We start from the raw sequence: 14,274 nt of genomic DNA, 5'->3' as shown, positions 1-14,274 counted from the left end.
TTATTAGCTACAGAACGGACTAGAACGGCATGCAGACAATGAAGACCAAGTGGGGTGGGGGTGGGGGGCAGAAGCCAGATCGAAGGGGGCCATGCTGGAAGGAGACAGGAAAATAGAAGTAGTGAATGTAGACAGCTCTTTAAAGAAGCTCAGCAGGTAGAAAGAGATGATATAGGAGCTGAGATGGGAGGAAGCCGTTGAGGGAGGTTTTTTTTTTCTTTTTCTTTCTTTCTTTTTTTTTTTTTTTAAGAGGTTTTTGCCTTAAGGCTCATGCACTCACAGGAGAGAGAGAATGACAGACACGGTAAGAGGGAAAGTGAGAAATCACCCCCCAGGGAGGCCGGCCACACTGCAATCCCTTCTCCTCCACTCTCTTCCTGGGGTCTCGGGCACGCACGCATACATGCCTGGCACAACTTTTAAACCAACAGGCCCGGGACTGGAATCTCAGTCCGCCATGTGGGAGTCCAACCACGTAATTGCTATGCCACCTGCTGATTCCAAGTTGTTTTGTTTTTAATTAAAGAGACATTGTAGCATATTTCAATTCTGATAGAATGTTGCTTCTAGAAATTTGTCCTACTGATATCCTACTGTGAGTAGAGACACATGGACAAATGTATTCCCTCTTTATAATGGCAGAGCCTGCAAACAACCTAGATACCCAGCAGGGGGAAATGTGAAATGACTTAAAGCACATCCGTACAGTAGAATATTACCTCGCTTGTCGAACGAACGAGTGGGTATGCTGAGAAGGAGCTATCCTTTAGATACTATGGGAGAGAGGCAAGTTGTAGAAGATCGTGTTTAATATCTTCCCATGTACTTACATGCAGTGTACGTGTGTGTGTGTGTGTGTGTGTGTGTGTGTGTGTAATTTCTAGAAATATTTACAAGCATTTGTTTAGAAGTTCAATGGAGCAAGATGTGGGCACTAAAACGTGAAGGAGGCTTATTTTGTATTAAAAACTGCTTGTACGATTTTCATTTTAACATACAAATGTTTCTTATCGATAAAATGAGTTTAGAACACAAGCAAAAGGGAAGATGCCATCACATGGTTTAAAAAGACTGGCACTGGGGCTGGCAGGTGATGTGGTGGTTAAAGACGCTGGATTCCCACATGGCAGACTGTGGTTCGAGTCCCAAACCTGGCGCTTGCTTTCTCGCTTTCCTTCTCTCTCTCTCTCTCCAAATTAAAAACTAATGATAACAAATGGAATTAAATAAATGAATAAACGATTCTAAAAAAAAAGACGGGCAGTAGAAATAATGTCAATTTTGCTCATTTCTATATCACTGGCATCTACCAGGGTCTGGCACATAGCAGGTGCTCAGCAAACATGTCAGATGAAAGGGAGGCAGGGGCTGTGGTTCTAGCTGCTCGGTGTACCAGATGGGAGACTCCAGGCAGCAACTTCTCCCTGGGCCTCAATATCTGCATCTTGAGGTGTCATGTAAACCTGGCCATGTGGTGTACAATGCCCAGCATCCAGTCGGCACTTGTTAAACACGATTCTCCACCCCCTTTTCTCCGCTCCTCTCCCTCAACTCCCCTACTCCTTCCTGCACCATGCCACACCCATAATTTGGGACCATAAAACTCAACCTGTGTTGGACTTTCACCTCCCCAACGCCTCCCACTCACCCTTCCCTCAATTTTGGGGTCTGCCATCCCTTGCATCTGGATTCAGGTATCTCTAACCCCAGAGTGCAGGACCGGGGCCCAAGTGGACCTCAGGTCTGGCCAGGTTGCTGTTGCTATGGCGACAGTGACAATCCCCAGCGGCAGGTTCCCTAAGTGACTGGTTACTCTTTAACGTATCCACCCACCTTGGGTGATTAGAAGAATCAATAAGATAACCAGGCAGTGGCAGCTGGTCTCACTCACTGCCTTCCTGGTGGACTGGCGCCTGGTGGCCTGGCTGCTGCTGTGTGTGGGTCCAGCTCCTCCATGCTCCCAGGGCTCCAGCTGGGTGGGCTCGGCCATGGTCAGTGTGAATGCGCCCCTCGGGGCTCCAGGGGAGAATCCTTACGGTGAGTGTGGCCAGCAGCTGGGGTTGGCGTTGCTGGACAGGGCGGGCCCCGGGAGGCCATGGAACAAACACCCCATGTGTTTCTGATGGGCCCAAGACCCTCCAAGGGCTCCTCTAGAATGGCAGGAAGCCCAGTGGAGGCCTGTAACTTGCCTTGCAAAGTTCTCAACAGGGGCATGGCGTGTGTGGTGTGGAAAGTGCTGGCAGGGGCTACGGAGCCTGGGGCAGGATCCTGGCTCACTGTGCAGGCCACGAGGCTTCCCTGGGCATGCATCCCAGGGTCACTCCAAAATTCTGAGAGGTTGGGGACCCAAAAGTGTTATCCCACTTTGCTGTAGGGTAAACTGAGGCTCACATGGAGCCTCACTGGGCTTCCACCACCTACTTAGTGCATGGTCTAGCTGGGGATGAGCCCTGAGCTGGTGTATCCTGGGGGACAGTTGGCCAGGGCCCTCCACGCCTCCACCTCTGGGTAATCCACCAAGGGGAAAAGGTACGAAGTCCCACGCAGAGGTGGGCGCTGGAATATGAGGGCGCATGAAACAGGTGCAAGGCAGCGTGCGTGTTACCTCCTTATGAAGAAGAGCTCTACCACCTGGGGTGACCCCAAATTGGAAGGAACTCAGATGTCCTCATTAGGAGGAACGCAGGAGAGTGGAGCAGGATGCGTGTTTGTGATGGAATGCCATCCCGCTGCCGAAAGGGAAATGCAGATCTGAGTGTGGAGAGGGAAAAACCCCAGAGGTACGTGCATGAAGGCAGCGTGCTGCAGCTCTGCGTGGCGTCCTGATAACAAAGCGGAAATGAATGTGTAGATGTACAAGCGCGTTCGGATTTGCATGGGAAATTCGTGGAAGGACACAAAACAACTGGCGACAGTTCTGTTTCCAAGGAGGGAGATGCAAGAGAGTATTTGTTGTTTTATTTTCGGGGGGAAGGGGGCACATTTAGGGTGTTTTTAAAATGAGGTACATTTTACAAATCCATTTAAATCACACACATCCACCCTGCTTGTCCACTGGGCTCCGGTAGATCTTGATTCTCGTCTCGCAACTTTGGTCAAATTATTTAATGTTTTGGGTCTCCGTTGCTTTCTCTCTCTAAAGTGGAGACCGAATCATGACGCATCTTAGGGTGGTCTGGGTGGCTAAAGGGGAGCAAGGATGGAAACCCTTGCACGTGCACAGCGAGGACTCACTAAATCTCACTGTGTCATCGTGAGCTGAGGACAGACAGCCGGCGGGTGACTGTCTCCTGATTCTAGTCTGGAGATCTTCTCGGCTTGAAGCAGGAGACTGTGCCGTGGTGGAAATCGCAGAGGCTGAAGAACCAAACAACCTGGAGAGCCATCCCAGAGCAGCTCTGTGACCCTCGGCTGGACACCACCCCTCTCCGAACCTATTTCCTCATCTGCAGAGTCGAGATAACAACAGGACCTATCTCGCAGAGGGCAGGGGCGGGGTGGGAGTGTTAGAGGAGAGCATAGCTGAAGATCTAGACATACCTTGACCCACAATTGTTAAGACTTGGTGTAAAGACACGATTGTATGACTTAGTTAAACTGTGGCTGCTGGAAGATCTGTTGTCTCCCTAAGAGGCCTGAGTCAGCTTCTGGGAAAGGACAGCCCACCTTGTTAGCCTAGGGCAGGGGGGATCAGAAGGCCCTCGGGTCCCATTTATTTATTTATTTATGGAGATGTTTTTGCTATAGGGTGCATGCACTCACCAGGAAGACAGAGAGAGACAGAGAGACACAGAAAGTGAGAAATCACCCCCCAGGGGGATTGGCCACACTGCAATTCCCTCTCCTCCATTCTCCTCTCAGGATCTTGAGCACACACGCACACACGCTCAGTGTGAATTTAAGCCACTAGGTCTGGGACTTGAACCGCAGTCGACTACATGGGAGTCCCAGCGACATAGCCATTACACTAACTGCTGGTCCCCCTTAGGTCCCTTTTAAAAGATAATATAATATTAGGTGGTCGGGGAAATCATGATGTATTTTTCCCAATGACCTCATAGTAACATGACCGGGCAACTGCCTCTTATCTCCAGGTCTGTCCACTGTGTAGGAGTTCTCAAGTCCCCCGACCCCAGCCCTTGTGCAGAGATCATCATAGGGCATGTGTGCTCGCCAGAGAAAAATAGAGAGAGGCAAAGTGAGACATCAACCCCCAGAGAGGATGGCCATGTCACAATCCCTTCTCCTCCATTCTCAGAATTTTGGACACGCACACACACGCACCTGGTGTGATTCTCAACTTGCTGGGTCTGGGACTTGAACTGTGGAGTCAGTCATCTGGAATCCAGCATCTTAACCACCATGCCACCTGGTGGCCCCAAAGGGCCCACTTCGTAAATAAAATAAATCTGAGTTAGCACCGTGGAGATACATACATGGTCAATCTGTGACCATGTGAGTCACTACCCCTAGGAGCCTCAGATGTTTCATCAGTAAGATAAATGGGAGGAGGCCTGCTAGGAGGCTCTGGGAAAATTTTGCTTTCTGATAAAAGAAACCAGTGCTTTGTGTGTGGCTGGGGATCCCTCTGCTGGAGGTCTGTGATGGAGATGACAATACGCATCCCCGAAGAGTACTAGCAGGGGAGAGTTGGTGGGTGAGGGACGTGGTAGGCAGCAAAGCCTCAGTGCCAGTCCACGGGAGGCACAATTGCTGTGAGGTAAGATGAATTAACACCCGAGTGCTTAGAACAGTGCCAAATGCAGAGCCAACACTCAGAAGACCCTGGCTGTTGTTTCATATTTTCAAACCTAAGTAGGACAGTTTTTTGAGTGTTTTTGTTTTTGTTTCTTAATGTGCTAGAAGGTGTGTGTACTCACCAGAAAAAGACAGAGAAAAGGAGGGTATGCATGTTCTCTGTTGTGGAGAGTCTAGCCTATGCATTGTGGGATGTTAAAAGCATTCCTGGCTTCTACTCATTCAATGCCAGTAATGTCTCTCCTCATCTATTGTGTCAACCAATAATGTTTTCAGATAGACAAATGTACCCAAGGACACATATAACACCAGCGTATTGTGAGAAAGCAGGAATAGCTGTTGGCAGTGTCTACCACAGCTGAGGATATTGTGACACTTGTGTTTTAGTGTCTGTTCTAGATACCAGAATCTACCTCCAAGACAAATTTGGGATTTGCCTGAGCAACTGTAAGAACCAGATGCTGGATCCAGCAGATGGCATAATGGTTACGTCACTGGACCCCCACATAGTCAACCATGGTTCAAGTCCTGGAGCCGGTGGCTTGAAACTCACGCCAAATGTGTGTACATAAGTGTCCAAAGTCCCAAGAGGAGAACAGAGGAGAAGGGATTGTGGCATGGCCATCTTCTCTGGGTGTGTGTGTGTGATTTCTTGCTTTCTGTCTCTCTCTGTGTGTGTCTCTCTGGTGAGTATGTACATCCTATTGTAAAAATCTCTTTTAAAAAAAAAAGAGTAAGATGCTATGGTGTGATACCTGTGTACTAATCTGACTCCTGACTTTGCTTTTTTCCTTTTAACAAGTTTCCCTTGCTTATTTATTTTGGCCATTTGGCAAGTTGTCATTTCCCTTAGTACCTCAGATCTCTTGGAGAGCAAGATCTGTATTCATCTCAGTCTTTTTGTTATGTTCCAAGCTTCCCCACTGCCCATTGTAGACTTTGATGTGGGTAAATGGAATGAATGAATGAATGAATGGGAAGGTAGATAAGTGAATGAATGGATCTCTGGGTGAGTAGATGAGCAGATGAATTCATGGATGGGTGTTATGGATAGGTGGAAGGATGGTTGGATAGATAGATGAATGTATCCATGGATGGATGAAATAGATAGAGAGATGAATGGGTGGGACAAATTGGTACATGAGTAACTAAGAAGATGATGGATAGATGGATGGATGGATTAATGATGAGAGGTTACAGGTGGATGAATATGTGTGAAGGATGATGAACTGGAGGGTAGACAGATGGATGGGCTAGATGGAGAGATATTTAGATACATATGATAAGCAGATGAATAACCTGCTGGATAGGTGGGTAGATGGTTCTGGGAAGGATGGGTGGATGAATGATGTCATGGGTGAGTGGGAAGGTGGATGGATAATGGATAGAAAAGATTGGCTGGGCTCAGATGGCTTTGAGTGCTCAGAACAGGACAAGTGAGGAAATGGGATGATTTGGCTACTGGTCAATAATCCTCCATCAGGGCAGTGAATCTGTGTCCAATTGCCCAGTGTTCCTGATTTGTCCTATGTATGTCGACCTCATTCTTTTGAACATTAGCATCAGCCCCAGGTCTGGTAGGAGGCTATTGGCAGAGGTGGTCTGATCAAGCAGCCCTCCTACTTCAAGTTGTGTGACAGTGATCCGTTTGCTTCAGCTACTTGTTCTTCCTTTATTTTTTATCTTAAGTTTATTTATTCATTTCTTCCATGAGCAAGAGAGATGGGGATGTCGGCATGGAGACAGAGACAGAAAGACAGCACACCCAGCAAACACTGTGATTTACCCCAGCTTCAGCCAGCCCTGCATCTTGGGCATGTGTGTCCAGTGCACTCAGAGAGGTCTCCTCTATAAACCCAGAGCCCTCCTACATGGGTCAGCCAATGCTGTGTCTTACTGCTGTGCCACCATCCAGCCCATTCCTCAATTCCTTCATCCATCAAATGAACCTTGGTTGTTGTAAGGATTCCATGACCTCATGGAGGAGAAAAGATACTGTAAACTATAATATGCCTTGTCCCATGAAGGGTTAATGGCTCAAAGTCAGGCAGGTCCCCAGGCTGGCCAACTATGAGACTGTGGCTGTGTCCACCCTTCAATCCCAAAGTACAGTCTCTCTCCACCCCTCCCAACCATCCCTCTCCACATCATCTTCCCATCCCACCTCAGTCCAGCCTTCAGCCTCTATGGTACAGTGGGTCACAAACTTGTCACACATAGGAAACTCTTAAACATGTCTGGGGGTTCCACTCAGGTCTGGTGAATCAGAATTTCTGGGGGTGAGTAGTAATAATCTGTAAATGGAGGGGTTTCCTAACGTGGTTTTAGGGATTCAGATTGTCTGGAGTATGGAAACCATTTTCTTACTTTGTCCTGTTTAATAAAGAGAAGAAATAAATATCTACAGTGCTCCCTGAGTCTACCTAGAAGCCTCCTACATTCACTAATTTGTCATTCACTTCTTCAGTTCTTTATTCATGATAGAGAATGGGGTATAGATAGATAGAAAGAGAGAGAGAGATAAAGATATAGAGAGAAGGAGAGAGAGAGAGGAGCACCCTCCATGGGTCTGGTCATGTTGCAGTCCCCTTCTTCCAGTCCTCCAGCCCATCAGATCTCGGGCACTCACATACATGCCTGGCATGTTTCAGCCTGACTGGGCCAGGTATTTGAACCACGCTGTTGTGTGGAGCCTGGCTTCTCTTGAGCAGGGCATTACCACTGTGCCATGGAACTGAACTACACGTTCATTTCTTGAACAAAAGTCCACTGGGGGCTTCTGGCATTTAAGACGTTCTCCTAAGGAATGTTTCTGTTACTACATGGGAAAAGTAAGAAAATGGGGACATAGAATACAATGTGGCTTCAAATCTTGGACAGTGCCCAGTCTGGTGAGACAGCCGATGAGCCAGCACAACCGAAGACAGGGTGCCAGGACATAGATGTGGCACTGTGGGAACACAGAGGGACTCAGGGGCAGGGGAGAGGTCCTGAGCGGAGGAATAGACTGATAACTGAGCCAAAACTTGCAGAGTTAGCAGGAGACAGCCAGGGGAGAGAGGAAGAGGAGGGTCCCTCCCAGCCAGGGGAGCAACAGGTACAAAGCCCCTGAGTCCGGCTGCCTGCTGTGCTGATTTGACACTGACTGGATTAAGCCCGTGCTTCAGTGAAAGTTTCATGGGATTTTTCTGGCCATTTCATGGGGACAAAATCTAGTTGGACACCAAATCTCCCTTCTCTCAGCTTTGCCTGTTTCCTCTCACAGCAGCTTCCAAGGGGCCATGTAACATACTGTTTAGCAGCTGAGACTCTGGGATCCGGCTGCCTGATTCAAATTGCCACCTACTAGCTGTGTGACCTTGAGTAAGTTACTTAATTTCCCATGCCTCAATCTCTTCATCTTTCAAACGAGAATGCAATAATAGCTTCTAAGGCTGGCAGGTGGCGTGGGGTTGGGGGCGCTGAAGTCCCACATGGCCAACTGTGGTTCGGGTCCCAGACCTGGCATCTTGCTTTCTCACTTTCTCTCTCTGTCTCTCTTGCTCTGTCCCTCTCTGGTCAAACTGAAATAAACAAATAAATGGCTAAATAATGTTAAATAATAAATATTTCTTTAAAAAAATAGCATCTATTTCATAGGGTTGTTGGGAAAATTAAATAGGATTGATATCCAGAAGATGCTGAGTGTCTGGCACATAGAAAATGCTATGCAAATTTGAATTATTGTGAGTATACTGGCAGAGTGCATACCTACTACGTGCAAGGAACTGCATACCCACTATGTGCTAGATATCTTTCTAGCTGTGTGGATCAAACAGGAATGAAGAACAGCTATGCTCCTGGTTCCAGGATGCAACTGTCTGGCTGGATAGTCAGGAAAAAAGCTTAGTTCTGAGTCTTTAGAAGCCCCATGATACCCTGGGGTCTGTTCTTGGCAGGTGGCAGGGCAGGGTTGGTTCATGAGTGTGGGTCTGTTGGCTCCTGCTCAGAGGAGGAGCAAATGGGAAGCATAGACATGAGGGGACAGTCCAGCACTGACCAGAGGCCTGAGCAATGCCTTGGGCTCTGGGCAGCTGTTTGTGACCTCCGTCAAGTCCTTCTGCTGCCCTTCAACTCTGCTGCTGAGAAGTGAAGGCAGGACAACGACCTGGCTCAGCAGTTGTCATAGACTCATTCGCTGGGACCCTAGGAGTCGGGAGAGATGTCTCAGTTCACCTTGAGGGCGATAGGAGGGCGTTTCAAATGGATCAGGCTCTTAGTTGGCCTCTACTCTGTAGCCGCTAGTCTAATCAAAGATGCTTCATTTTGCCTTTTTCCCCCCTAAGTTTGTTTCTTCTGAGAGAGAGAGAGAGAATTCCTCCCACAGGGTCTTGGCACCACAGCCCACTCCTGGCCTGAGCCAGCCTGGATCATGAGCAAGGGCAAGCCAGGCACCCTCAGGGAGTACTCCAGGTGTGAACCTAGAACCTTCCCGTGAGAGTCAGCCTGGCACAGCGAGGCATTTTATCACTGCGCCACCACCTAGCCCCATTCTGACTTTTGAGAATGAAACACATAAGGAAAGAACTCCATGGTTCAAAAATGGAAAACGACGAGATCAGTGTTTCAAACTGCAGTCTTGACCCCGAGGCAGGTCACACAACTTACATGGCTGTGTTCATTTGGACAGTTCTAATGGAGGCAACAAACACACCCAAAACGTAGGTTAGAAGTTTGTTCACCTCTGCAGCATAGTCAGCTGGGGACCACAGAAGTGGCCCTGGCCAAAAGGGACACTTACCACTTCTACTCACATCTCATTGGTGAGAATTGGTCACATGGCCCTGGCCAGATGCAAAGGAGTCTAGGGCAATGCAGTCGCTGGCTGGGCAGCTGTTTTCCAGGAATAGCCCTAAATATGGAAAGAAGAGCATGAATTTGTCAGTATACAGCGGATGGATGATCTCTGCCATAGGGTCATGTACACACACACACACAGATGCCCACACAAATATGTATAACGCGCCAAATAGAACAAACGTGAATGTGCCAGTTTTTAGATCAACAGTAAGACATGTACATAGCTGCAGAGATAGCAATATTAACTCTTCATCCTTACAATGATCCTGCCAGGCGAATGCTATTGTTGTTATCCCCGTTGCACAGATGAGGACACGCAGGCACAGAATGGATAAATCACCCAGCCCAAGTGGCACAGGCATTCAGAGGTGGCGGAGGGCCCAGGATCTGTGTCCCGACTACCACCCTTTACTGCCACTGTGTACACAAAGTATACGAGGCAAGATGTGTTTCTTCCTGAGGGTTACAGTCAAAGGTTTAACAGCCACTGAACAGAATGTTCCCAAAGATCCTTTATAAACTTAAAAACAGCACACCTTTTATTAGGTGCACCTCCAGGGTACAGGGGCCATTTTTAGGTAGTTAATGGACAAACACTTGGAAATCACCCTGAGTTCGACTGGCCCCATAGTCTAGTGGTTAAGGAAGCTGAATCCCAAAGTGTGGCTGACCACAGTTTGAACCCCAGCTCCAGTAGCTTGAAAAATGCATCACGTGCATGTGCAAGTGTGCCCCAAATCCCAGCAGAATGGAGAAATTCAGGAGGAGGGGTTGCAGCATGACCACACCCCATGGGGAGGTGCTTTCTCCCTCTTGTCTCTCTGTCTCTCTGTGATGAGTACACGTGCCCTGCAGCAATTTTTAAAAAAAGGTATACCTCCAATGAGTTTATTTATGAAGTGTTAGAAAAATGTATAACTAGCATATTAAAATATTAATATAAACTACCTTTAAAGTATGTCTTCAAAAGAACAATATCAAGTGAACAGTTCCAGGTAAGTAGAGTACAAACCGCAGGCACACTTGGCAGGACTGTGAAGAGGAATATAAATGTCTAGGGCCAGGAACCAGCACGGACCTTGGCACTGGAAGGCCCAGATCTGGGTATAGGCTTATTTGCTTCCTGCCTCTCTGTCATTTGATCATGTCTATAGTGCTTACTGTGGACTAGGACATACTGTGGGCTACTGGTCTAGACACTTGTAAGAAATTAGCTCTTTATTTTTATTTATTTATTTTTAAATCTGCTATCAGACATATGCTTTCTCTTGCCAGAGAGAGTGAAAGTGAGAAATCATCCCCCCCACTCCCCAGCCGGGATGGCCATGCTACAATCCGTTCTCTGTTCTCCTCTCAGGATTTTGAGCTCACAAGTGCCCAGCATGATTTTCAAACCTCAGGGTCCGGGACTCAAATTGCACAGTTGGCCACATTTAACCCTCACCATGGCCTACTAAGATAGGTACTGTCATCAGGCCCATTTCTTATAACAAAGGCTCAGGGAGGTTGAACAGCTTCCTTAAAAAACACACAGCCCTTGAGAATTAGTGCTGTGATTCCAACCTCGGCATTATATTAATAAGAGCAACATTAGCTGAGATAACAAACAAGCCCCAAAGGTGAGGAGAGAAGGTTATCCCTTCTTTCACGCTGTGAAAGCAATCCCAACTCCCTCCTTCCTCCCTAGCTGGAAGATGGATTTTATTTTCCCCACCGAACCCCATGGTGATGGCGTTCTCATCATCAAGCAGGGCTCCACACGCTCCTTTGAAAATGGAGTCAATCACGCCAGTTCTACTCGCCCCGTGCAAAAACTCTGCAGATTAAAGAGATGGTTCCAAGAGTCTTCTGCAAACTGCGTGACTAAGATCTGACGGAGGGGGATCCATCGAGACAGCCCACGGAAAGGCCTTGGGGCATCCAGAGAGTGTTAGCTGAGAAGACAGTAACCATCTGCCTGTGGTTATGCACCTGAACGAGGCATGTAGAAGTATCTCTAAACTGGAATATAGTTATTCCGGATCTTTCCTACCAGCAGGGTAACAGGCTATATTGAAAACAGAAATGTCAGGAGGCAGCAGTGTAACCATGATATTTAGAAATATAGAGGAAAACACTGGGGGTGGGGAGTGGGGATACCCAGCTTAAATGCGTGTGGTCGGTTCCGGGTGGTGGGAACCAGGTTCAGGAAGGAGTGGATGGGTAACAACCGCTATGGTAAGCCTTGTAGTATTTGACTTTTTCAATGATGTACAGTTAGAGCTTTGATTTTAATAAAGGAAGAAAGAAGAAAGAAAAAAGGGCTGCCCCCCCCCCCAGTGCAGTGGTCTGGCCCTGTGGATTGTGATTTGGCTCCCACGTGGCCAACCACAGTTCAAGCCCTAGCCTCGTGGCCTGAAAAACACACTGAGTGTGTGTGCGTGAGTGCCCAAAATCCTGATCCAGGGGGGAACGGAAGAGAAATGATTGCAGCATGACCACGCCCCATGGGGGTGCTTTCTCTCTCTGAGCACATGTACCTTCTGGCCACTAAAACAAAAATTAAAACGGAAAAGGGAAGAATTGAATGGCATTTTAAACATCTTCAAGTGTAGCTGAAAACAAGAGTCAGGACAGAAAGTCACCGAGGGAGAAAGCAAGGCTGGAGAGAGGTTCAGCGACAGCCGCGTTTCAGATCCCGGCTGGAAGCCCTGCAGTGAGTTTGCATCTCCCTCAAATGAACCCTGAGCTCTCCTCTTTGACCATAAAGGCCCCGTAGGCTCTCGCCCAATCATCTTTCCTGCTTTTCTCCCTTTGCTTCCTCCACGTGAGCCATGCTGGCCTTTCACTATCCTTCAATCACACGAGCACATCCCTGCCTCAGGGCCTTCGTACCTGCTGCTGCCTCTGCCAGGAACACGGTTTCCCCAAGTCTTCCCATAGTTGATTTCTTCCCAGAGCACTTCACTCAGAGTGGCCATCCTTGACCCCCCCAAATCTCAGGCTGCCCCACCTCCACCCCTCGCTATCAACCTCTTTACCCCCACAGCTGAGAGCATGCCCTCCATGATCCGTTTCCACCCGTCTCCCCCACTACAGTATAAACCTCATTTGTGTAGGCGATCCAATGTCTTGTTCCCTATCGTGTGCCCAGCAAGCAGGACAGTTCTTGGCACACAGTAGGTGCTCCATAAATATTTATGGAATGAGCAAATGCAGATGGGGACGGCTGAGTCAGTGTGCTGAGCAGCTGGACAGGCCAGTGGTGTGGGGAGGAAGCCACAGCCTCTGCCTGGGCCCTGCCCTGGGTAAACAGGCCTTCCTCTGCCCAGACAGCCACTGTTTGATGACTGTCTGCCATGGGGCTGGCCAAGCCGGGGCCGACACACTGCCCAGGCCCAGGATTCTCTGGGACAAGCAGTGGAGGCGGCCACACCTCAGGGAGCGCTCGTGAAGGAACAGGTCAATAAGTTATCCAAATAGGTGTGAGGAAGGGCGGAGGAGGTAGGGAGACCCAGGGATCCGGCCCTTCCCTGGGCAGAGCTGGAGAGGGGCCTCGGCCAACCTTAGACAGCTTCCCGGATGGGACGCAGCTGCCTATAGGCTCAGTGCTAGGAGCAAGGAGACTGGGTTCTGGTCCCAGCTCTAGCCCTGGTTTACAGAGGGGTCTGCTCAGGCCCTTGCTATTCCCAGCATTAAATTTCCTCACCTAAAAATAGAAGGGCTGGGGCAGAGCGGGGCAGGCAGATCAGCGGTTTCCAAATTTGAAAAAGTATATATTGGGTTCTTGGAAAAGTCATGACATATTTTTCTGTCTTGTTCTATGCAAAAACATGTAGAAAACACACACACACACATACCTCAGTGGCAGTCTTTCTTCAAACAAAATCTTACCCAGAAGGCAATCCCAGGGACGACGCCATGGAGGAGCCTGGGTTAGGCATGTGGGAGGTGCTGAGTCTCTACCCTGGAGCCCTTCGTCCTTCGGAGTATCCCCAGGTGAAAACCATCAGGCTTCTCGATCTCTGATGAGGGAGAAGGGAGGGTAGCAAGGGGAAACATCTAGAATCTTGTAGCCAAACATAGTCCCTGGGTCAAGCCCTGCAGTGTGATCTCGAACAGTTTATTGCACCTCTCTGAGTCTCAGTTATCCCCTCTCTAAATCTGGCATCGTAAACACCCCCATGGATCACCCTAACGTGTCAGCACGAGCATGGCACCTCGTAAACTCCCCACCAGTACAGTAACAGCCATGCGGGAAGCAGCTCTGATTTACTATTTTTAAAATATGACTACAATTGGGTGGCTGGAAAAGTCATGACATATTTTTTCTATGCAAAAATGTGTCATAACTGTTCAGACAACCCAATAGAACCATTACACTGATATCTGTGGGGACCAGCAGATGGCATAATGGTTACATCTCTGGACTCCCACATGGCCAACCACAGTTTGAATCCCAGACCTGGAGGCTTGAAACTCACACTGGGTGCATGTGTGTGCGTGCCCAAAATCCCGAGAGGAGAGTGGAGGAGAAGGGATTTGGGGATGACCACTCCCCTGGGGGGTGATTTTTCACTTTCTGTCTCTCTGTCTCTGGCAAGTGCATATGCACTATAGCAAAAAATATTCTCTCTCTCTAAAAAAAAAAAAAAAAAAAAAAAAATGGGACCAGCAGTTAGGGTAATGGCTATGTCT

General features: G+C 48.4%; 1 protein-coding gene and 1 long non-coding RNA gene across 3 annotated transcripts in view; one reads left to right on the top strand and one right to left on the bottom strand.

Moving 5' to 3' along the window:
- The first annotated feature begins 1,952 nt into the window (after window positions 1-1,952).
- The window catches only part of HNF4A (hepatocyte nuclear factor 4 alpha), a 63,045-nt gene continuing 50,723 nt past the window's right edge, over window positions 1,953-14,274 (top strand). The window contains exon 1 of the mRNA XM_014587499.2: window positions 1,953-2,037. Within this exon, the coding sequence (XP_014442985.1) occupies window positions 1,989-2,037 (49 nt within the window). The 5' untranslated portion in view covers window positions 1,953-1,988. The remainder of the gene's footprint in view (window positions 2,038-14,274) is intronic.
- LOC102490728 (uncharacterized) overlaps window positions 2,919-14,274 on the bottom strand; it is a 27,788-nt gene continuing 16,432 nt past the window's right edge. For both annotated transcript variants that reach the window (XR_003549270.1, XR_334416.3), the window contains 3 exons: window positions 13,471-13,601; window positions 9,539-9,649; window positions 2,919-3,472 (listed from right to left, as the gene is read on the bottom strand). This is a non-coding gene — a long non-coding RNA (uncharacterized LOC102490728). The remainder of the gene's footprint in view (window positions 3,473-9,538; window positions 9,650-13,470; window positions 13,602-14,274) is intronic.

Source organism: Tupaia chinensis, unplaced genomic scaffold (assembly GCF_000334495.1).
Source record: "Tupaia chinensis unplaced genomic scaffold, TupChi_1.0 Scaffold000216_1, whole genome shotgun sequence".
NCBI classification, from domain to species: Eukaryota; Metazoa; Chordata; class Mammalia; order Scandentia; family Tupaiidae; genus Tupaia; species Tupaia belangeri.
This window is presented reverse-complemented; position numbering and strand designations above follow the sequence as displayed.